The 25,229-nt window shown below is 41.4% G+C and overlaps 1 protein-coding gene across 1 annotated transcript; it reads left to right on the plus strand.

Annotated features, from left to right (window-relative positions):
- Nucleotides 1-6,075: 6,075 nt before the first annotated feature.
- thbs4b (thrombospondin 4b) lies at nucleotides 6,076-24,466 on the plus strand. Its single transcript, XM_014332102.2, has 22 exons — nucleotides 6,076-6,416; nucleotides 10,174-10,371; nucleotides 10,748-11,013; nucleotides 11,131-11,233; nucleotides 11,366-11,448; nucleotides 11,566-11,617; nucleotides 11,988-12,139; nucleotides 12,928-13,065; nucleotides 14,264-14,341; nucleotides 14,436-14,588; nucleotides 14,665-14,769; nucleotides 14,859-14,966; nucleotides 17,631-17,790; nucleotides 18,679-18,797; nucleotides 19,263-19,315; nucleotides 19,408-19,601; nucleotides 21,627-21,805; nucleotides 22,425-22,473; nucleotides 22,575-22,771; nucleotides 22,882-23,054; nucleotides 23,235-23,374; nucleotides 23,701-24,466. The coding sequence occupies exons 1-22, from the start codon at nucleotides 6,338-6,340 to the stop codon at nucleotides 23,757-23,759; spliced, it is 2,838 nt and encodes a 945-aa protein (XP_014187588.1). The 5' UTR covers nucleotides 6,076-6,337; the 3' UTR covers nucleotides 23,760-24,466.
- Nucleotides 24,467-25,229: the final 763 nt, after the last annotated feature.

The following is a 25,229-nucleotide window of genomic DNA, read 5'->3' on the forward strand; positions in this document are numbered from 1 at the left end:
TTATCTTTATATTTAAAGCATAATCCTCTGCATGAGAGCTATAAGCTTGATTCAGATTTTGGATTTAAAGAAGAAGAATTCTGTGGTTGTCTGTCCTGCTAGTGTTGTTTCTACCTCACCCTCGGCCGATGTGTTGCTGCTCTATTGCTCTATTGCAGAACTCGGGTTGTCTGGACATGCAGTTCTCATATTTCGGCTAAAACAACTCATTTACTGTTATCTCAGATTTTAAGCTAAGTATGTGAAGTTACGTTGGACACTAGTGACTGGTGTCTGTTGTCCTGCTGTCTATAATGTGAACAAAGCAAATATTGTTAAAGGCAGAGTGTCTTTTTTCATGTATTTGGCAATGGTTGGCTTTGCTCTGACTTTGTATAATAGCAGACAAGACGCACACACATACTCGGTTCATTGAGTGCATCCTTACACACAAAGCTGAGGAACATTAATGACAACTTAAGCTTTGGAAAATAATACTGAATGCAAAACAAATAAGGCTTTACTTCACACAGAGTGCCCCTGTCTGAGATCACACACTCCAAAAAAAAGAAAAAGAAAAAAAATTCTGGCTCCTTTTAGATGGTAAATATTTAATCCTGCTTATTTCTTGTGTTAAGTCTACACGTATAAATCAGTGTACTGCTTCAGTCTATAACAAGTTCACTTTACTCAGTCAAATGCAGTAAGATAAAGATTTGTAAAACCAAATAGGGCTCTGTTGGTTTCATTTACGCAAATGCAGCATTTTTTCACTCTGGAGGATCTGCCAAGTGTTCTTTACTGAAAGCTTTTCAAATGTTTCTGAATTTGGTAAGTAAGCACAAGTTCATTGCCATGTCTCTTTGTGTTACAATTGCAAAACTATTCATTCTAGCAGCAAGCTACATGTTTTAAAAGTTTCTCTGTAGCTAGCTAGCTAAGGGTAGATGCAGAGTGGGCTAAAATACTGTTTCCATTACAAGCTTAAGTATTATTTGTAATTTTTTAAGGGAGTAAATTAGGCACAAAACTCTTAGCAGAACATTCCTTTTGAATATGGACACATGAAAGTGAGGGGGTACTGTGTGCAATGGCAGTGATGCTAAAATGACTGGATGCACCAGTAAGAAGAGGGTAGCTTTATATCCCATGTAGTGGAACAAATACACAATTTATACATAATTTAATCGTTGACAGCCACTGATGTAAAGTGCACTCATAGGACACTAGTTACACCTTACTAATATTGGGTCCGACCCCGTTTGCCTTCAGAACTGCCTTAAATCTTCCTGGCACAGAGAAGGTGCTGGAAACAGTTGCGCACCTATTATGCGATTCACCCGTTCCACCACATCCCAAAGAAATAATTTCTACTTTACATGGCTGGTTGTCCTTCTGGAAGGAGCCATCAGAAGACGGATGCACTGAGGACACAGTTAACAACAATATTCAGGTAGGCTGTGGTGTTTAAATAATAGGTGGTACTAACAGGCCCCCACATCATTACACCACCAACAGCAATCTGAAGTTATTGGCCAACATTCTTCTCATTCCATTTTGATGAGCCTGTGCAAATTTCAGCCTTGGTTTCCTGATTTAGCTGACAGGAATGGCACCTGGTGTAATTTTCTGCCTCTGTAGCCCATCTGCTTCAAGGTTTATTGTGTTCTGCCTTCAAAGATGCTTTTCTGTATACCTTAACAGTAAGAAGTATAAATTTGAGTTGCCTTCCTATCATCTCGTCCTCTGACCTGTCAAAGTGTGCCTTTGTCCAATCGATGTAAAGATTGGTAGCACTGGAGAAAAAGTTAGAGACTTATCAAAGTCTGTAAAATTCCTTCTCTGGCTAACATAAATGTCTGTATCAGTTTTCATGGCAGTCCATCCGGTACTCAGTGAGATGTCTGAACCAAGGCAAAGGTAATGCCTTTTAAAGTTGTGCTGCTAGCATGGCTAAAAATAAAAACAGTCAAAAACTGTCAGAAAAACAGGAAAAGGTTGCATCGGGGTGGTTTGTATGAAAAACAGAAAGAAAGGAAAATGCACAGCCTAGCTGACTGGGTGTCGAGAAACTAAAGCAGTGATTTACAGCAGTCTCCATCTACAGAGTGAGGTGTGTAGGTGTAGGCGAAACATCCACTCAGTTGGAGTGAATGAGTCTGAACGCATCCAGCTGGTGCGAGTGACTGAAAGAGCAGCTGTATAGTCTGAAATGATCCGAGAATGAACTCACAGTTTACACATGGCAAAACCATCAACCATAACTTCTAACGCTGACTTTGCGGGGGCTTTCATTAATACCCTTGCATAATACTGAGTAATCTAGCGAGGCACTAAGGCCGCATTGTTGTTTTAAAAACGGTATTTTCCCTTATTGCACGGAGAATATCTTTGTGCACCTTTCATCAATCTTCTAACATAATAGCTATGTTTTTCCAACAAGAGCAGGTTCACGTTACAGTGTCCATAACTGACGCCGCCTTGAGCGATTTTACAGGGATATGAAGTTGGGCAATTTGGTCAGGTAAATAAAAGTAAAGAGGAAAAAAGCAGCAACAGTTTAATCGGTATTCTGTTATTTCTAAGTTTTAGACAAGTCCAACTTCAGCTCGAATACCTCAAGGCCTGGTACTAATTGAATCTACAACAGTAATAAGTTTTGCCTCATTTCTACACATTTTTTTGTACCATATTACTTCTACAACATTTGATATATAATTTGTATTCATGTCCTCTGCGCCGAGTTCGACGATTCCAGGAAACTCGGCGGCGTTATCCACCATGACATACCAATTTGGCTCAAGAATTTGCAGACTAAATATGCTGCAGGATGTGGGTCCATTTATTAGGCCTCTGCCTTGAGTTCAGAGCTACAGTCTGCCTAACACCAAAAATTCAGGCAATTTAATGCTGTAATTTCAGGTTTGGAGTGAGTCCTCTCCACCAGACTGGGGTGAGGTTTCGATAGAAGCGGCAGATTTAATGAGGTGTTGGCTCAGACCCCTGTGACTTGCCGACTGGCTGCTGTTACATAACTTCATCAGGTAAGACAGTGCAGTGCTTGTAAGGCTCTACATCCTACAGCGTAATGAGCCCTTAACCACTCAGCGCAGTAGCAAGGAGACTTATGGTCACCTCCAGCTGTGTCTGTAAAAGTCTGTCCGTTCTTCAGACCTCCTAATGTAAGTCGTTTTATGAAAGAGCTTCTTATGAGAAATGTAATTATTATTTTCTTTAATAGTGTAGTTTCCCTGACATAAAAAAAACACTTCCCGATAGTCTGTACCTGTAAATCATTTCAGTTATGCCAGAAAATGTCACATTGACCAGATAAACTTAGTAACTGTACAGGATTTTCTTGTGTGTGCCGTGTGAATCATATGATTCAGAACTAGGGTGAAAAGTTACAAACAGACACACACACGCACAAACTTCTGCACAATCCAAACAGCTTGATCTCACACCAGAGGAAGGAAAACAGCAATTACATCTCCTGATCGCAAATATAATGCTATAGACACACTAGGGAAACCAGTGGTTGGATACTGCGACACGACCAATATTATTCGGATTATTCGGATACACGATGGCTTTGAAATGGTTCCTTCTTAGACATGGACCAGGTGTGTGATATTTAGCAGTCAGCTGCAGTCTTCAAAGCGACTTTTGTGCGTCAGGATGTCAACAAAACAAAGTCAGCCTGCTGTCAGCCTACAAATGAATGGGGTTAAGGTGGCAATGTTTGTGATAATACAGCGATTAACTGTGAAATCAGTGAAAAATCACAAATCTGTTGCCATGTACATACACAGAAATTCACCTTAAATAGAAATGTGAAATAATTTTTCTACATCTTCCACAAAAGGAGTGATGTAGTTAGAACTACAGGAGTGATGTAGTCTAGAAGAACAATTCAGCTGCAGAAAAACATATAACATTATACCAGAACACAACCAGCTGGCAACCAGTTGTTCATTTCTGCTATTGCAAAGAGTTACATTGAAGGACAAGCTCCAAACTGGCTCAGATCAATTGCAATGTGTTGGCAATCTCTCCGAGAATGATTGCATTAAGTCAGTGTCAGACTGCCATTGTTTGGAGACAGGTTACCTCCCACCAGGTGATCCAGCATATGAATAAAAGTATCTGCCCGAAATTTTGAGGCTGTTGAATACCTCTCGCTGCAGATATTTGCAATCAGACATCAAGTTCGAAAAAAATCAATGTAGTTGATTCATTTCAATTTTATTTTATTTATATAGCACCAAATCACAACAACAATTACATCAAGGTGCTTTATATTGCAAGACAAAGACCCTACAATCATGCAGATGACCCCCTACGGGAAAGCACTAGGCAACAGTGGGAAGGAAAAACTACCTTTTAAGAGGAAGAAACCTCTGACAGAACCAGGCTCAGGAAGGGGCAGGCATCCAGTTTTTACTCTAGTGTGACAGAACCACAAACCAGTTCATTATGAGTTAAGAAAAATGTCGAGTTTAATTAAAAAAAACCAAAAAAACAACATAAATAAAAAAACATAAAAGGTGAATCAATTGTGATCATAAAATATCTGTAGTTTCTTCATTTTTCCTACAATAAAACATCTTTTGCTTTGCTGTTAATGCCTCACCTGCCTCCTATTATGGACATTTAATCACTCTTGTTTTTTGACCTGTTTGTCTTGTCTTTGTTTTGAGTTGAAAGGTTTTAAAAAATGCGAATTGTCAGACCTCCTCTGAGCGAGGGAACAGCTCTCAGTGTTGTTTTATGTTCCGTAAAGCCGTAACTTGAAGTCGGCTACGTAGTACTTATTGGTAACACAGTACGTTTTGTTGTTTTTGGAGTTGCAGCAGTGTTGTAATCTTTAATGTCTGTTACACGCCATGTAAGTTGAGTTACGAGTGTGGGTATGAGGGTCTCGGGATTTGGTTGTATCGATGTCACAAATAAAAATAGTCAGTCGATGGTGTCAGACACATTTGGGCTTTAGTTTTATCTCTGAGCCAGCTGCAGCGCTCACTGTCTGACCTCATCAACCGCACCATGATGTGAGTCAGTCCAGGGCCTCCAGCAAACTGATGTGGTCTGTTGAGCTCCTGGCTTGGGCTGCCGACCACGCATGGAGGTCTGTGGAGCTTTCTGTCATCCAGAACCCCGACGCCTGCAAAGCATCATTCTAAAAGCCAATCAGAGGGCAGATAAAACTCTGAGCGCCCTGCTGCTGACTGAATGGAGTCTGTAACAGTTCACAAGCATGAAAAAAACCCCCAAAAAACAGTGCGGCTGTATTCTGGATAACCACAAGGAGCACCTGTATTGGCGTATGGAAACTGTGACTCATTTGGTGTTGTTCGTTGCTATAGGAACTCGTGTTTATGCTTTTAAGTGGGAACATCATCTTGTAGCCACTAAGACTTGAAAGAGTACAACATAATTAATACAGGTTCTGTGGTAACATGGAATTAGGCTGGAGGAACTTACTTAAAAACATAAAATGGAACAGTGAAAGAAAGAGGGAAAAACAAGCAAAGCATAAGTCTGACCTGAGCTTCCTCACCTCTACCAACTGTAGAGTGCCAGACATGCTGACGACCCGGAGGCCATGTGAGCCAGCAGCCTGTCTGAAGCTCTACTGGCCGCTTAACGCGGCTTGTTGAGGCACGAGCAGCAGAGCGCTTGTTTCCTGACCTTGCCCAGGGATGGAAGTGGCAACCAGGGGCAGATAGGAAAGGTGTTACATCTGATCCCTGTAAGGAAAGTTAAAAAAAATCTGTCTTTTAGTTTTTTCAGGCAGAGTGTTAATAAATACTAGAAGTCTGTTTGCTGGAAGTGGGAAACACATTTTCAGAAATTCACCCCAAGCTTGAACTCAAGAGTCTAAAAATATTCTGTCTGGTTTGAAACGTGTTTTTGGTGGCCAAACGTGGGTTCCTAGACTCTAAAGGGAGCAAACCGTGTACAGCAGATTTGTGAAGGCGCCTGTGGGAATTGGTAGCAGCCAGCAGGAGCCAATGCAAAGAGTTTTCCCAGGTCACTCCTTCTCTGCATGGGGCCGCCTGAGGAGGGTTTTAAAAGCAGGTTCTGGCCCTGTTGCTCCTCCCTCAATAAGACTCCTACAATCCCTTCTTCACACACTCTCCCTCTCTCGCACACACACACACACACACACACACACACACATAAAAGCAGTCAGCACCCTCTATTAGGCTTAACATGACAGTTTTGCCTCATTTTTGATTCAGAAAGGAAGACAAGTACACAGATACGCCTCAACGGGGAGAAACTGCTGGTGTTTCAGACACATTTAAGTAGCTACAAAGAAAACTGCAGATCTGGGACCAGTTGGAAGGACAAAATGAACGTGTGGACGGCCCTCACACTGGCCTTGCAGCTACTATTAAAAATGTGCTTACACGTGGAAGCACAGGCTTTGGGTGAGTGTCTTTTTTTCTTTTTTTGAAGTGTTTTGAGTCGCTTTTTATGTCAGTTATTTAAATGTCACTGCATTTTTTTTTTTATTTGGATTATATGGTTGCTGCTTGGGATGACAAAAAAATCAAGAAGTGGAAAAACATCATCTTTTTTTTTAGGTTTACGCAAACACACATAAGGAATAATGTCTTTAAGGTTTCTTTTATTTATTTATTTTTTTCTGACACCCTGCCTGCAATGTAATCGTCCATTTTCATTAGCTGTCAGAAAAGATTCAATGGCTCCACCTCTCAGTATTTTAACACACTTATGTATGAGTTTTAATGCATTATGGATGAAGCAGACACTGTGAAAGAGAATATGATATGCAGGCCCAAGCACAAAAAGATCAGACAATGTGTGTGATACTCACTGAGGTGTGAATAAAATGCTAAATATCTCAGTGAGTTGTAGAAGATATGGGGCAGTCAAATGCTTTTATTTGGGCTGAGTGTGTGTGTTTCTGACAGGAAGCAGGCAAAGATAAGAAAAAAATTATAAAAGTAGACAAAAGTTTGAGTATTAAATCCCACCATCTTTCCGCTGAAGTAAAGACATCCTGATTTTGATATCCATCTAGCCGGATCTGCTTGATTACTTCGGCTCGGGAGATTCAGCTTCCTGGCTCGTTTTAATTTAAAGAAAATCCCAGCTGGGTCACACACATGGGAATAATCAGAGATGATCTGGGTGCAGTACTGAAGTTCAAGACTCTCTTCTCTCTCACACTGTCTGACACGCGTTTGCAGTCACACACGCACGCGCCCGCATTTATTCAAGGTCACACACAAACGCGGGGCTACGCGACGCATAGAAATGTTGGCGTTTAGAGTTTATCGCCCTTCTTGCAAACCCCACCAGGTGATTGATGGCATACCTTTAAAATGCCCATTAATCCCTGGAGTCTTTTGGCAAATAGGCGCCTGATGGTATGTATAAAACAAGTCCAGATTAATGGAGTTTGTCATCTATCATTTCTCAGGCTCATTGTCTGCGTGACCACAAAACAAGGAGTGAGATCCATTTAAACCAGCCAAGTCTGGTTTTAGGTGCTCAAAAATGACATTCCATAAGCGTTATCTATGTTATTGATTAATATTAACATCTCAAGGATGGCTCACTGAGAGCTGATATTACTGAAGTTTAAAGCGGACTCTCTTTCCTCTGGGCCATCCTCCAGGCCGAGTTATATCAAATGAGGTAAAAGGGGGAAATATCCAGCTCTGCTTATCTTTGCAGAGCTTATGGTGAGTCTTAACTCACTGTTTAGCTCGGCTTACAAGTTCAGTTCAATTCAGTTTTTACTTATATAGTAAAGGTGCATTATATTGTAAAAGAAAACAAAACCCTACATTAATAGAGCGAAAAACCAAACAATCAAATGCCCCTCTACAAGCAAGTAACTGGCGACAGTGGGAAGGAAAAACTCCCTTTTAACAGGAGGAAACCTCCGGGACAAACCAATAAGGAGTCCACCACAACTAGTTGGGGTTGAGAGGAGGGGGACAGGACGAAAGACACGCTGTAAAAGAGAGGGGGAATTAATAATAACAGGTGGCAGAAAGTCAAAGCCAGCAACTTTTTTCCATTCATTTTTCTTCCGCTTACAATTCAAATGTCAGCGTGGATCTAAGAACAAAGCTGAAAGTAAACGTAACCTAAATCAGTGATAATGACAATAACACATAGAGTTTCTGTGTTTACGTGAATATATCTTTCTGTAAATGTACACACGGCTAGCTGATTCATTGATTCACGTAGGCTGCACTCATCCAACAGAATATATTTCATCCAGTTTATTTAGTTTCACTTTTTAAGAATAGACACAGTGTCAGCGCAGAATCATGATGGTCTCCTGGAGAAATACACATTACAGAATACTGCTCTGTGTTTACAGTGGGGGGAAAAGCTTTTGGACACTGCTCAATGTGTGCTTTGTTCTTGTTTGAAGCTGCGACATCAGTGCAGTGGGTTTCTGGGTTTATGACAACTCCCCATGCCAGCACAGACCATGTGATCTGCTTTTCAACATTATCGCACCGTAATGTTAAAGATCGAGGGTATTAACAAGTAAATCAATTAAAATCACATACAGCAATGCAAAAATAGCAAGAGAAATGCTGAAAGCACGTTTTTACTTAGTTTATACTTATTTTAGTTTAGTTTTTACTCAAGTTTATTCAAGACTTAATGGAAGCCAAAAGGAAAGCTAGTGTTAGAAGTAAAGTAGGAGTGCACGTGTAGTTACATTTGTAAACACTTACACATCTTAAAAGTGACAATATGCCATGTGATGTTTAAAAATGTCTAAAAAAATACACATAAATGCCTAATATTGTTTGAATATCATGGTTTTGGTCCTGGGTAGCTAGATGACTCTTGGCTAAATGTGACTTTGCTTCTTCTGTTCTAAACACTACGATGTTGTTAACGTAATTACTTCACTGCTGTTATGGCTGGCCTTTAAATGTGATGCGATAAATTAAAGCTTGCCACACAGAAATGCTCGAGTGCGAAGCGTGTGCTGAAATGCTAAAACAAGGAATGCCAGCCATTTGCACTCTTTACAGTAATCGCACCGTGACAGATTTATATGCTGGTGTTAAGGAAAGGTCAAGACACTGTTTTCCTTTATGGCTTTCAGCTGAACTAGTTTTATGAAGCTTGAAATCTGAGGTTAATCGGGGGGTGAAGTGAGGCACTTTCTCAGGGTCTCCTGTGTAAGACAGCCCTGACCCTGCGAAGCCCTTTGTCCAGAAGACTTATGAAAAGCAGGACTGTGCGCTTCGTGTGTGTGGATGCCACTAAAGACACGATGCACACATCGAGCTTCCTTTGTTCTCTTTTCTTTTCTTTTTTTTTAATATATTAAAAAGTTCTTATCTTGATAAAAACCAAACACAAAGGATTCGAAAAGCTTTACATTTTTAGTGGAAGTAGTGTTGACAGCACGGTGCAAGCAGGCATTTCGGTGGCTTAGTCTCACTTATCTGCGCACATATTTAAAGGCTCTGTGTTGTGTCTGACAAAACACAAGGGACCCCAGGCAGACGAGAGAGATAAAAGAAAGAGCGAGAGATCTCATCTGGGGCAATCTTGGCTGACAACAGTCAGCGGAAGCATTTGGGAGCAATTTCTGCTCCCTCACGACAGAGGGCCGTGCGGACCGTTTCAGTGGTACTTGTGTATTCACGATGGTGCAGATGCGGGACTAGAGATTCAATGCGCATCCTCTTGTGGTTTGCCCAGCTCCCAAGCCACTTTATTAAAAGGAGACTCTGACCATGAGCACCAGTGTTCTGCTCCTCTCTGGCTTTTTACTTTTAAATTGCCTGTCAGTCGAGTCAGAACATCTAAATTTCACTGTGCTTTTGTCTGCAAGCGGAAGCTCCATCTCATTTTACAATTCAAACAGTTTTAAAACAAACCTAAGGGAAGATCATAAAAACAGCACACATCTAACGCCACTGTATGCTGTTTACTTACAAATCCGCCTCCTTTTGATTTGCCTGAGCCGACCCAGCCTGCCAAGTTTGCGCTGACTGATTGACGCAGCGTCTTGCTAGAGCATCTAATGCTGGGTCAACATCATCATCTTCTTCTTGTCGACTCGGAATGTGTTTACTCTCGGATCAGAGCGCCGCTGCGGGTTGTAAATATTCACATCATCCATTACTCATGTGCTTTCCCGTTTCCCTGCCTTGCTATCTGTCTCAACAGTCTACGATCTGCTCACCTCACCCGACTGCCTGCCAGACCTGCTGCAGGGGGGCCTGACCGGGCAAGGGGTGAACGAGGCTTTCATCCTAACCTCCTTCAAGTTGCAGCCCAAGACCGGAACCACTGTGTTTGGCCTGCACAACCCCAGGGACAACAGCAAGTACTTTGAGTTCACAGTGATGGGGAAGCTCAACCGAGGTAGGAGGACATCAAAGAGGCACTGGTTGTTTAAAGCTACGCCAATCAATGTCTTCTTATTAAAAATGGATTAAACGTGATAATGGTTAAAGACTCTGCAGACAGACCTGAAATCCAGCAGACAGTGTTTGCCCCCACATAATGAACTGTACTGAGTTTGTGCCCCAAACTATTTTGGTTGTGGCCAAATAGCTACACAAATAATGACGTTGCTGTTGCTATGTGCTAAGACGCAATCCAAGCACAGATAGAGAAACAAATAGCAAACAATATCAATGCTTAACATCACATAAACCCTTTACAGCAACGCAGTCAATTTTCCTCTATTCATTACCTCTTCTTCCTTCTTCCTCTTCCATGCCGTGTCCTCTTAAAGCCGTGTTACGGTACTTGAGGAGTGACAAGAGGATGGCCTCTGTCACATTCAACAACCTGGTGCTGGCAGATGGCCAGCAACACCGACTGCTGTTCCACCTCAGGGGGCTGCAGCAGCAGCAGCAGCAGCAGCAGGGGCCAGGCGGGGTGGAGCTGCATCTGGACTGCAGGCTGGTGGAGACAGTCAGGGATCTCCCTGCTGCCTTCCAGGGTTTGCCAGCAGGCTATGGCACAGTGGAACTAAAGACTATGCAAGCCAGAGAGCAGGTGAGCCATCGCTTACAATATTTCCACACAATAGTGAATGCCCTTCTGTCACGATAATGACTCTGTAGGTTTCCAGATGGCTTAGCTGTGCACTTTCACTCGATTGATTTTAAACAGGAAAGCTTAGATGAACTAAAGCTGGTGGTTGGGGACTCATTTGAAAACGTTGCGTCGCTACAAGACTGCCACTTCCAGCAAAGAGACTCAGTTCAGACTCTGGGTAAGGTTCTTTCTGTGGAAATGTCAGTGAAAACACTTTCAGCGATGGGAAATGTTGAGTCAAAGGGGGGCAGACTCTGAGAAGCCCTTAGCTCTGTTTCAGCTGAATAAAATAACAGTCCTTCTCCCTCAGGGGTCAACACAAAGCAGCTGTCCAATCAAATGCTGGAGTTAACGAAGGTGATAAATGAGCTGAAAGACGTCCTAATTCAGCAGGTAACCACCTCTTAGCAGTCCCTCTGAGGCCACTTAATCTCTGCTCCGTCAATCCTGACCTCCCTGACAGCTCGCCTGACTGAATATAAACTTTTGTTCATTTTTGACCCGTTCCAGGTTAAAGAAACATCCTTTCTCAGGAATACCATCTCAGAGTGTCAGGCCTGTGGTAAGAAAATGTCTATAGTAGCTGTCAGTCATTGTAGAGAGGAAAATTGAGGACCAGTTTCCAATTGTTTAATTTATCACAGCTGATCACTTTCTTTTTTTTCATTATCTCATGTTGTGTCACAATGCAAATTAAAATGGCACAAATGTGCACATTTTAATTTAATGGAAGACTTTCTTTTTGCTTTGTTTCTGCACTGACCCCTCAGACTCAAAACTCTCTCAATAAATTAGTTATCCTATTAGCAGATCGCACATGATAATGGTATCAGTACATCCTTATCAGTATCCGTGCCTACATGATATTTTGATATTACTGAATGAATAACAGATGGTTAAAAAAAAAAATCTTTATTTCCTCCTATTTAAAGGTCTAGGTGGCACAGAGGTGGTGAAGCCAAGGTGTGCACCGGGTGTCTGTTTCCGTGACGACATGTGTATAGAAACAGCAGAAGGTGTTGAATGTGGACCATGTCCTGATGGATACACTGGAGATGGTTTTAACTGTGATGATGTCGACGAGGTAAAGCTCAATATCGCTCTGTGTGTGTGTGTGTGTGTGTGTGTGTGTGTGTGTGTGTGTGTGTGTGTGTGTGCGTCTTGCCATGCTTCTGTCCTCATGACAATCAATATAAATTTACGACCTGTGGTGTAAGGGCAAACTGTCGACATCCTTTCGAGTATTTTATGGCTACTACTTGGGCTGCTGGTTTATGAGATTATAGCTAGGGTAAAGACAGATAAATGTTTTGAGTGTATCTATTTGGCATAGCAGCAAGTTCATATTAGTGGTTTTGGATCCCGATGAGAAACAGTGTGAATTAACAGGCTGCGATTAAGGAGTACACTCAAATACACCTTGATGTCACTGAATAATGGTGGCTCCAGAATTGATCCATAAATGACTTTTTTGACGATCTGTTTATAGGTGAAAGAAATGCATCTCACTGTATTTTTCACCATTTTCAGCATATACAGACTGAATGGCAGTGGGTCCATCAAACTGGAACATGAGAAGCAAAGATATTTCACACAGGCTAATGTTCTATAATTTAGACTATGACCAAAAAAAGCAGGTAAAGGTAGAACTTTCTAAAACAAGATGGAGAACCTTATAAGGATGGCAATACAAGATTGTGTGTTTGCCTGTCTGTCTTTTCTGTTTGCACTGACCTCTTTTCTGAGGACTGGGCCCTTTAGCATTCTCTTTGTTGCATGAGCAATGTCATCAGACCTAAAAGCTTTTGGGGAGAAGCCCTTTGAGAACCACATACATTTTGCAGCTCAACAGAGTTCATGTCCTTTCTGCAGTGTCAGTTTAACCCCTGCTTTCCTGGAGTGCGCTGCGTCAACACTGCCCCAGGCTTCCGCTGTGACGCCTGTCCGCTGGGCTACACCGGCCTGCCAGTGGAGGGTGTGGGCATAGTGTACGCTCAGACCAATAAACAGGTAAGACATTGGATGCATCATGAAGGAAACAGAATATTATTATCAGTGTATATCAAAAAAGACACACACATACACAAAAATGGACTTAAATGTAGTCTGAATCCAGCAGCAGATTGCAATATGTTGTTGATCTTACCATAAAATTATTTATTTAAGCATTTAAACAATAAAGGAGGGTTCTCACTTTAAAAGAGCAAAAAAGTTCAATCAATAAATGTGCCAACACAAGTGACTTTTACTTTAGGTGTTTAAAAAAGTTTGCACCAACCTATGGGGGTTTTCACTGGAGTCCAGTCAGCCAGTAGATCACGTCTGTCAAGCTCATTAGATATCATGTGCTGCATAGAACCCACTTTGACCTCAAGAGGGCCGGGCCATTGAATCCCTGAGATATCTTAATATAAGAAAAAGGGCAATTTCAGTGGTAAATCTCAGTTTTTCTACCTGAAATGCAGCTGTAGTGAATGAAAGAAATCTATTGGCACAAGTAATTGTTTATTAATTGTTTAATTACTTTAGTGTTGTGTAAATGGCCACGGGCACGGTCTTTATCAGTAGGAAAAATTGCATTACTTTTACAAATGAGTTAAAACTCCAGAGTTTTACCCAACTTCACTTTTGTCCAACACCATACAGTGGGTCGGTTTGTCTTCTCCGGGCCAATTCTGGCCCCTGTGCCTTATGTTTGACAAACTTGGTCGAGAGCAATGAAGACACCAAATTTAAAACATGAAGAAAACATAACTTTTCCACCTCGTTGGACTGCTTTCATTATCTCCATCATGTCACACAGGATTAGCCACACTAAATGTTTATCTTGATGCACCAGATCCTGATTGGCGGGAACAGATGGATATCGTTTTTTTAATTTGCTGATTTACGTTCTACTTCCATGCTTATTTATTGCTCCGAATTTGTAAATATGACCTGCAGTCTGCAGCGTGTTATTTACCCTTTTAATGCATTTTAGATTCCTACAAAATAAACACCTAAAATGCCCGGTGTGCATAAATTACTCCCACTCTAATTTGTGCTCTAATACTGTAAGTATTATAAAGCACAGCTTCAGCTGTTGCGGGGCTTTAGAGGATTTATATGGCATCCTTTGTTTTGTTTTGGGGCGTATTTTTTACACTTATTTTTGGAGCAATTAAATCTGAACAAGTTGTTACAGTCTGCTCATTTTTTTACAATCCAGGTCTGCGATGACATCGATGAATGCAAAGGACCTGACAATGGAGGCTGTACTGCAAACTCGAACTGCCACAACTCTGCGGTAAGAACACCGTTGATGTATTGTATGACCATTACTACAGGTCTTTATTGCTACTCAAAGATGCTCATGTGCAGTTGTGATAATTTCCGCACAGGGCTCCTATCACTGTGGTAGCTGTAAGTCAGGATTCACAGGAGATCAGGTGAAGGGCTGTAAGCCGGAGATCAGCTGTGGCAACAGCCTGACCAACCCCTGTGATGTCAACGCTCAGTGTATTGTAGAAAGAGACGGATCCATCTCTTGTCAGGTAATATTCTTCATCACTCAAATGCTTATGTGCAGTATATGAATGAGTTTGTAAGAAGCTTCATTTGTCTTGTCAGTGTGGAATTGGCTGGGCTGGAAATGGATACCTGTGTGGAAAGGATACGGACATTGATGGATATCCAGATGAGAAACTCAAATGCAAAGATCCAAACTGCAGAAAGGTAACCATGGTGCAAGTTGTCAAGATTAGCAGCTTTGCTGTGGCAGGTATATCTTTATTTAATCATCATACTGTCACATGTCTTTGCAGGATAACTGTGTCTTTGTTCCTAACTCTGGTCAAGAGGATGCCGACAGAGATGGTTATGGAGATGCCTGTGATGAAGATGCAGATGGCGATGGTATTCCAAATGAACAGGTCGGTGGCTATCTCGCAACAAATGCCTCTAAAACATATTATACCTAAAGATTCTCATTTTTGTTTGTCTTGCTAATTTTCCTAGATTGATTAAGCTTGTAAAAGTACTAATACCTCCTATGTGTATGTGCACTAAAATGACTGCTGCTCCTGGCAGACGGTTATTTTACGACTGTAAAGTGGGCAAAGGGGCTAGCCTAGCTCTGTCCAAAGATTACAAAATCCACTTACCGCTGTTTTCCAAATTCACCTATTAACATATCATATCCACAGACACCACATTTATGCACAGAAATGTGGATGTAGCAACTTTGAGGTCACCCACTGGCTACCTTTACAAAGCCACAAGTTTGGTGTGGATACAACCATTTGCTGACATCAGGGGAATCGCTTGCTATTTAGATTAGCAAGATGCATTGGGATGCTAATGCTGGCTTACGAAAAAGACTTAAAGCAAATTAAACTGCCTGGAGAAACTGAACATCCGATATTTAGAGTGTGTTTAATTACCATCAAACAAAGCCAAAATCCTTTATAAAGTATACCTTTAACTCTTAAAGAGGAACTGCAAATTTTTATACTTAAGGGACAAAAGTTGCTGTTTGCTATGGGCAGAAATATGAGCCAAGTGGCACCGAATTCCCCCTCACCCCATACTACAGGGAGTGCAGAATTATTAGGCAAGTTGTATTTTTGAGGAATAATCTTATTATTGAACAACAACCATGTTCTCAATGAACCCAAAAAACTCATTAATATCAAAGCTGAATGTTTTTGGAAGTAGTTTCTAGTTTGTTTTTAGTTTTAGCTATTTTAGGGGGATATCTGTGTGTGCAGGTGACTATTACTGTGCATAATTATTAGGCAACTTAACAAAAAACAAATATATACCCATTTCAATTATTTATTTTTACCAGTGAAACCAATATAACATCTCCACATTCACAAATATACATTTCTGACATTCAAAAACAAAACAAAAACAAATCAGCGACCAATATAGCCACCTTTCTTTGCAAGGACACTCAAAAGCCTGCCATCCATGGATTCTGTCAGTGTTTTGATCTGTTCACCATCAACATTGCGTGCAGCAGCAACCACAGCCTCCCAGACACTGTTCAGAGAGGTGTACTGTTTTCCCTCCTTGTAAATCTCACATTTGATGATGGACCACAGGTTCTCAATGGGGTTCAGATCAGGTGAACAAGGAGGCCATGTCATTAGTTTTTCTTCTTTTATACCCTTTCTTGCCAGCCACGCTGTGGAGTACTTGGACGCGTGTGATGGAGCATTGTCCTGCATGAAAATCATGTTTTTCTTGAAGGATGCAGACTTCTTCCTGTACCACTGCTTGAAGAAGGTGTCTTCCAGAAACTGGCAGTAGGACTGGGAGTTGAGCTTGACTCCATCCTCAACCCGAAAAGGCCCCACAAGCTCATCTTTGATGATACCAGCCCAAACCAGTACTCCACCTCCACCTTGCTGGCGTCTGAGTCGGACTGGAGCTCTCTGCCCTTTACCAATCCAGCCACGGGCCCATCCATCTGGCCCATCAAGACTCACTCTCATTTCATCAGTCCATAAAACCTTAGAAAAACCAGTCTTGAGATATTTCTTGGCCCAGTCTTGACGTTTCAGCTTGTGTGTCTTGTTCAGTGGTGGTCGTCTTTCAGCCTTTCTTACCTTGGCCATGTCTCTGAGTATTGCACACCTTGTGCTTTTGGGCACTCCAGTGATGTTGCAGCTCTGAAATATGGCCAAACTGGTGGCAAGTGGCATCTTGGCAGCTGCACGCTTGACTTTTCTCAGTTCATGGGCAGTTATTTTGCGCCTTGGTTTTTCCACACGCTTCTTGCGACCCTGTTGACTATTTTGAATGAAACGCTTGATTGTTCGATGATCACGCTTCAGAAGCTTTGCAATTTTGAGACTGCTGCATCCCTCTGCAAGATATCTCACTATTTTTGACTTTTCTGAGCCTGTCAAGTCCTTCTTTTGACCCATTTTGCCAAAGGAAAGGACGTTGCCTAATAATTATGCACACCTGATATAGGGTGTTGATGTCATTAGACCACACCCCTTCTCATTACAGAGATGCACATCACCTAATATGCTTAATTGGTAGTAGGCTTTCGAGCCTATACAGCTTGGAGTAAGACAACATGCATGAAGAGGATGATGTGGACAAAATACTCATTTGCCTAATAATTCTGCACTCCCTGTATGTACATGTCCATGCTAGGTTATTGTTTTTGGCTTTTTTCTGCTGTTGGCAAAATTACATGCTTAATGACACTGAGAAAAGTTAAAAGTGTGGGCAGTAGATGTCATTTATATGACCAAAAACTGTTTTGTTTTTAGTTCACTTCCAGGTTGTTGCAAAGCAACATGATGATTTTAACAGATATCCCTAACAATACGAATCGGGGGCTAAGATGTATCTATGTGCTAAGTTTGGCTACTCCTAATCATGTTGACAGTACAGGCAGCCAAAGAAACAAACAAAAGATTTCATGTTTTATAATAAGATGCACAGTGATATCAATCTCATAAAAATCGAAAAGGTTTCAGCCCTGAAGCATACAGAGGCTTACGCTTTACCCACCATATTACCCACTCACATGACTCATAAATGAATATGTGCACACGCTCCTTCTTCCTCAGGACAACTGCAGGTTAAAAGCCAATGTGGACCAGAGGAACAGCGACAAGGACAGCCACGGCGACGCCTGTGATAACTGCCGCCTGGTGGAGAACCCCGACCAGAGGGACACTGACGGTGATGGCAAAGGGGACGCCTGTGATGATGACATGGATGGAGATGGTGAGGAGAGAAATGACATCACTGATGCTGACGCTCTTGTTATATAATCAACATCACTGGAGGCTTTTGCTGTTATGACTTCTTACCCTGCACTCCCTTTTATGATTCCACTGCTGTGGTCTCGTAGTGAATTACTCACACCGATGCATGCAACTTTTATAGTTAGTTACAGATCCCTTTGTTGTTTAAATGCATCACTTTATATTAGGATAGATTTTGTATGCCAGCTCAGGCTGAATAAACAACACCGTAAAGAAAAAAATAAATGATGAAAGCCGATAGCAGGCTGACCCCAAAGCGAGTACAACCTTTGATCACTCAGCAGCGTGATTATACCTCATGAAGCCCCCACAGGACAAGAAGATAGTTCTTCCTTCCACTGCTGCTGCTTGACCTTTATGCATTAGTAGTGTTGCTACTGCCTCCCTGTGATGAAGTAAAATACCATCTGAATGCAGGTTCTCCGGAACAACATAGAAAATGCAACAGTGCACCCTAGTGGTGATATTAGAAAGATCAGCTTATAAAATTATTTCTTTAGTGAGACAGCAGCATAAATCTGTTGCTCGTGTTTCATGATAAAGATGACTCTGTCAGTAATACAGCTTGCTTTCCACAGGTATGCTGCTGTGATTATATTACAAAGAATACTGCTGATTATTTCCTGGAAAATAGTGACCCAAACTCATATCTGTCTTTTAAAGCAAGGTATTCAGTCCACTGCCGCAGAAAGCAAACAAATGCACATCTTTACAGCTGACGTGTAGGATTTACAGTCTTTGTTGACTTAACTGACTGCTCATCAAATTCTTTGCACATTTATATATTTTATAAACCCACTTGGTGGCAGTTTGAGTATTAAATCAGTGTCACCTGATCGATGTGCAGGTCTGAAGAACTTCCTGGATAATTGCCAGCGTGTCCAGAACAGAGACCAGCTGGACCGGGATGGAGACGGGGTGGGAGACGCTTGTGACAGCTGCCCCGACATCCCCAACCCAAATCAGGTCAGTCATACAGGTGGATGTATGGCGGTCATGTAAATTAACCAAATACACTGACATAAGGATAGTTTATTTGATTTTGCTCGTAGTATTTCGTGTTTGATTCACTAGATTTATCTAACCACTATAGTTATGAGTGAGATATGAGATTTCAAATTCAACATCTTATGAAATACAAAAATATACTATCAACACACTGTTGAAGTGCTTCAAACATTCTGTGCTCCGTAAAAAAACACTAACAGTTTCTTTGAAATAAAAGGAAAAATTATCTAATGATCAGAGAAAAGTCAGATAAATGCAGTTTGTTCTATAGTTTGCAGTTCTAATATGTCATTCAAAAGGTCCATATTACTGCTGAACGAAGCTGTTTGCACTGTGCTTTTACCTTTACAAAAATAAGATCTTAACTGCAGGATTAAAGTTGTATTTTCACACTTGTCTCATTGCTGTCTGCTCTCTCTTCAGTCTGATGTTGATAATGACTTGGTTGGGGATTCCTGTGATACAAACCAAGACAGGTGATAACACTATCTCGATATCTACAGTACCAGTATAGCTTTTATTCATTTATTTCAATTTAACTCATGTCACTGCGTCGCTTCCTGTGTAGTGATGGCGATGGTCACCAGGATACCAAGGATAACTGCCCACTCGTGATCAATAGCTCTCAGCTGGACACTGACAAAGACGGGCTGGGTGATGAATGCGATGACGATGATGACAACGACGGGATACCGGATGTTTTACCACCGGGTCCAGACAACTGCCGGCTGGTACCAAATCCTGATCAGATTGATGATAACAGTGAGTTTCAGATTGTCCCCTAATAATTAAAAAAAATGAGTTTGTAGGGATGTTCAGTTGTTTTTGTTGAGACGTTTGGCTAAAAAGCAGATTGATGCTGAAAGATTAATGGTCATAATTTCAGGAGAACGTCTCTCTTCCCCCTGCACTGTTACTGACATTATTTATTTCACACCCACGCGGATCAAACAGTAGCAACCTTGGGCAGATTAAGTGGCAATTTTTGCGAGCCTAAACTCATTCGCCAATTTTATGACTCGCTGTGACATTACTTGTGTGAAAATGGATTCTGAAACTAATGGGAGTGGAGTGTCAATTCAAATAAAGAGGGACAAGGCCATTTTTTCCCAGCAGTCAGAGTTCAGCGAGGCAGAGTTGACAGACCATTACTTACATTATTACAACACACAACTTTTTCTTGTGTAGCCAGTTGTGGTAGTAGCACAGTTTTAATAGCCTAACAAAACTCAAAAGTCAGATATTTGCTTTTATTTAATAATCAGTGCCCTTTTAAATGTCATGTGTCCAAAGCTGTACTGTTAGACAAATGTATTTTTGCCAGCTAATATGTAGCATCTAGACCTATGAATTAAGAAATGGTATTGCTCCCTTTGATTTAGATTCGGTTTTCTTTTGAAGTTTATCGCACAGAGGGTTTTGTTTTTTGTAACTGCCATCCAGGGCTATTGCTGTCCCCTGTTGAGCAGAGACCAGAAAGCACGTAGCCTGTGTCGTGATTTAGGTTTCTTTCGTTTGTGTGTCGTCTGGTGGTTAGTTGCTGTTTGCTCCACACAACAAAGTGATTCATTCTTTCTGCCCTCACAGATTTTGTTTCCCCCTCGCTGTCATTCAGGGGCCTTTGATGTGTGGCACTCTCATAATTCCCACCAACTACATAAAAGCAAAGTGGTTCCCTTTGACATTGTAATCTTTTTTCTAGATTTCTACTCAATCGTGCACTCTGTGAGCCTGTACAAACTACTGTTACTGAAAGGTAGCAGTCCATTCGTAACATTATGTGTGGTTCAACATTACAGAATAATGTATGGTTATCACAAAATCCCAGTTGCAAACGTGGACGGCTTATGTTTGTGTCTCGGTACAGCATTTAGGAAGAATCAGACACATTCAGAGCTGATTTTGACTTATTAAAGACTCAGCGAGAAGCCATATCAGTATATGTCTGTCGTACTGGAGGGTGTGGACTGCAGTGAGCTTCACTAAAAGGTCTTAATTTTTCAGCAATTTTTTAAAAACTGTGTGACAACATTTAGTGCATCAATTCATCCATTTTCATGTGCTTATCTGGGACCGGGTTGCAGGGGCAACAGCCTATTCGGAGCAACCCAGTCCTCCCTCTCCCCAGCCACCTCCTACAGCTTATCCAGGGGCAAACTGAGGTGTTCCCAGGCCAGTCAAAAAATATAATCGCTCCAGCGTGTCCCCGTGATCTTTCACGGGGCCTTCTCCCTGGTGGTGCCCAAGAGACATCCTTGTCAGATACTAAAACCTTTCAGTGTTTAGTAGTGGCTCCACTCTGAGCCCTTGCTTGAATGAATGAATGAATGAATTACTAGCCCCATCTCAGGTGCCCTTCAGAGAAAGCTCATTCTTGTCAGTCATTATCCATTCAGATTCAGGAAAGGAGAGAAGTTAATGGACCAGGTCACCCTACCCGGGGCAGGGTTACTGTGGCCCCACCCTGGACCCTGGCCTGTGGAGGGAGCTTGAAGGAGAGTGGCTGGTGGCTGGCCCTTAGCTCATATGGATTAAGCATAGGCCTGCCCTCCACCACCCACAGGAGTCACTAAAGGGGTCGGGTGAAACGCATCGAGCAGAGGCCCTGGCGGTCTATCAAGGCTGGCTATTGTGTAGTGACAAAGTACAGTACTTGAGATCATTTACCCAATGAGGTTGCACAGCTTCTGAGATATTTTGATCATACACTATTGTGTTTCCAAAGTAAATTAAAGATTTGAAACTACTCATGCACCAAATTTTTAACTGTACTTTTTAACTTTTCAGGTGACGGTGTTGGAGATATTTGTGAGTCTGACTTTGACCAGGACAAAGTGATAGACAGGATTGATAATTGTCCTGAAAATGCCGAGATTACCTTGACTGACTTCAGGGCCTATCAGACTGTTGTGCTGGACCCCGAGGGCGATGCCCAGATTGACCCCAACTGGGTTGTTTTGAACCAGGTATGAACATTATTATCACTGATCATTCAAATTTATCCATCATAGGCAGATATTTTTATATACACATGCTTGACTTTACTTGACTTTTGTGATTTCCCCAAGTGTTTTGTTGTCCAGCTTTGCTGTTTTGGTTCACTCTTACCACTCTCCTTGAATAGATTTCTGGCCCAGCAGGCAGCCTTTTATTGCCAAAAAACTCTAAAAACCCACGCTACACTACATGTTGAGACACACTTAGTCGGTAGCTGATGAACGTGTTGGTGCATTTAGCAGCTAATGTTCAGCAGATGTTGCCCTCGGGAGCTGGAAGAACAGAAAAATTACGCTGAAAGCAGGGTGCTGATCTGTATTCAGTTTGTGGCCAGAAACTGAAAAAAAAAAATCAGAGCTGCTAAATGTGTATATAGGGCACTTGCCAGATCAACTTGAAAGGTCGTGTTGTTCACAGTGTGTTAAAAAAAAGAAAAGAAAAAAAAGAGTCACGGCAGCTTTAATTCATGGCCTAAAAAAAGTACGTGTGCAAGCACATTTTAATAAACCTGAAATGCAAATACAAGCTTTTGAAATTAAAAGTTTCACGGTGCATCATTCATCATTAAAAACATCTCTTCCTTATCAGGGAATGGAAATCGTTCAGACCATGAATAGTGATCCTGGACTTGCTGTCGGTAAGGTGTATTTAGCTTTTTTACCTGAATATCACTTTTAGGGTTGTGTGCAAGAAACTACTTGTCGTATCTAATGCGCTAATTACTCTTTCTGATGTCAGGTTACACGGCTTTCAGCGGCGTGGACTTTGAGGGGACTTTTCACGTGAATACAGTCACTGATGATGACTACGCTGGCTTCATCTTTGGTTACCAGGACTCATCCTCCTTCTACGTGGTGATGTGGAAGCAGACTGAACAGACCTACTGGCAGGCAACCCCCTTCAGAGCTGTGGCCGAGCCCGGCATACAGCTGAAGGTGAGAGGGCGAGTCATCTCACTTTAGTTTTACTCACTCGACTTGTTTTACACATTCTTGTTTTCCTTCTGCTTCTACAATCGCCTTACTTGTCTCTGCTTCTGCGTTAGGCTGTGAAGTCTAGATCAGGCCCCGGCGAGCATTTGAGAAACTCACTGTGGCACACGGGAGACACCACCGACCAAGTGCGCCTGCTGTGGAAGGACCCGAGAAATGTGGGCTGGAAGGATAAGGTGTCCTATCGCTGGTACCTGCAGCACCGCCCACAGGTTGGATACATCAGGTATTATAAAATTCTTACGGCTTCCTAAATTTTCTTGCCAAGAGCAAGATGAGACAGTCAGCATTGTGTGTAGGTGCAAACTGTATGTTCAGCCATTGGAAAGCCAGGCTGGCTGTTTCTTAGTCTTAATAGTTGTAATTTAATGACTAAGGTAAAAATCCCTTGTTGTGCTTTGTGCAGAGCCCGCTTTTACGAAGGAACTGAGCTGGTTGCAGACTCCGGCGTGACCATCGACACGACCATGAGAGGAGGACGACTTGGCGTGTTCTGTTTCTCGCAGGAAAACATTATCTGGTCCAATCTGAAATACCGCTGCAATGGTAAGGAAATCAAACGTTGCAACATAATTTACAAATGGGATAACAATGCTAGAAAACTGTCAGTAGCTCCATCCTAATTTGGTGTTTAGTGCAGGTAATTAGCAGAAAACTATGCTAATATGCTGATCAACATTTTACTAAAGGGCTTTCTCAGCCTCACGGAATGTGCAGCATCTTGCTGCATGACCTCTGAGACTAGTTGTCTGCAACAGCTTCATATTCCATCTTGTTACGTAAAGACTGCAGCTGTGAAGAGAATTAGTTTGACCTCACTGCATATGAGATTTTAAGCTTGTCTCATAACGCCTAACTTGTCACTTCCGCAGACACCATCCCGGAGGATTTCCAGGAGTTCAGCACTCAGCATGGCGTCGACTCGCTCTAAAGCCAACGTGAAAAAAATACCACTGCAGAGCTACGAGGAATGCATCTGTGTGTACGTGCGAGTGTGCGCACGTTTGTGTGTGCGTGTGTGGATGCCTGTGTCTGTGTTTTGATGTTTACGGCTTTTGTGCATACATGGCCACAATCTTTGTACTGTGTGTGTATTTTCTCATGCTGTCTCATTTCTCTTAAATGTCTCGAGCTGAGCTTTTAGGTTTAATGGATTTTATCAAATACATTGCAATATGCCCCCTTAGAAATCCTGCATATTTGATTTTTACCCTTTTGTATCTCTCTGTAAAACATAATCCTTTTCACAGTTTCCTCATGCAAAAAGTTACAAACTGACATGCTGAAGAGTCTCTGGTGTAGATGTCAATGTGCATTTGATGCATTTGATCTCCTGCACAGTTATTTTAGTTATTTTACCCAAACTTCATTTTTTGCGTCCATATTCAGAAAATTCAAGTGTCTTTTATTTTGTCTTCTACTCTATACTCTTCTTCTCTTCCTCTTAGTGCCTTACTCGTGGTTAAAGCATCTTGTAAGCTGAATCCTTACCAAAAAATGTAGCATAAGACACCATAGCGCTGCATAGTTTTATTAGTTTTGTTTCCCCTATACTTGGAGTTGTTCTTTTATTATGTTTTTTTCATAATAAATTCTACATTTTCCCAGGAAATAAAGTGAGATGTTATCATATAATAATTTTTACTACTACGCAGAAGTCATATTTGAACGCTTTTTGGATATACAGTGCTTAGCAGATTTTTTAGACCACCTGTCATAAAATCCAAACTAAAAAACACGTCTTTACATTTATTGGCATGTAAGGAATTAAATTCACCTTTTTATACCCAAATTTAGCTGGTACATTTTCTTGTCAGAAATGGAAGTAAATAACTGTCAAAAGAAAAAGAAAAAAACAAGCTTTGCTGGGTTTTTTTTCACCTTTTCTTGTATTTCAATCAATTTGAAAATTCATAGATAATAACAATAATTGTATTTTAGCATTTAAAATATAATTTCATCATTTGGATTAACCGTTAAAGAAATATAAAAATAATTTTGGTAATTTCCAGTACTATTAATATAGGACAGCTAGGTGGTGGGTCGTTGTGTTTGTGGGGTCAATTTTTTCTTTATGTTTTGTTTTTTATAATAGCTAGCAGAAAATGGGCTGATCATGTTTCTGGTCTTGCTCACTCTAGAAGGCCAGTTTAGTTTTACATGGTTTTCTCTTTCTATTATTTGAACCTTGAGATTTTGATCATTTCACTTATATATATATTAGGGGTGCAACGATACTCGTATCGATATTGAACCGTTCGATACAGTGCTTTCGGTTCGGTACGCATATGTATTGAACAATACAAAATTTGTAATTTATTTTATCAACTTTCCTTCTGACGATGCTGTCTGTGTTGAGCGCTCAGTGAATCTGCGTTCGACTACTCCGCCTAGGCTGCAC

Source organism: Haplochromis burtoni, unplaced genomic scaffold (assembly GCF_018398535.1).
Source record: "Haplochromis burtoni strain Fernald_Lab_line unplaced genomic scaffold, NCSU_Asbu1 Contig_23, whole genome shotgun sequence".
NCBI classification, from domain to species: domain Eukaryota; kingdom Metazoa; phylum Chordata; class Actinopteri; order Cichliformes; family Cichlidae; genus Haplochromis; species Haplochromis burtoni.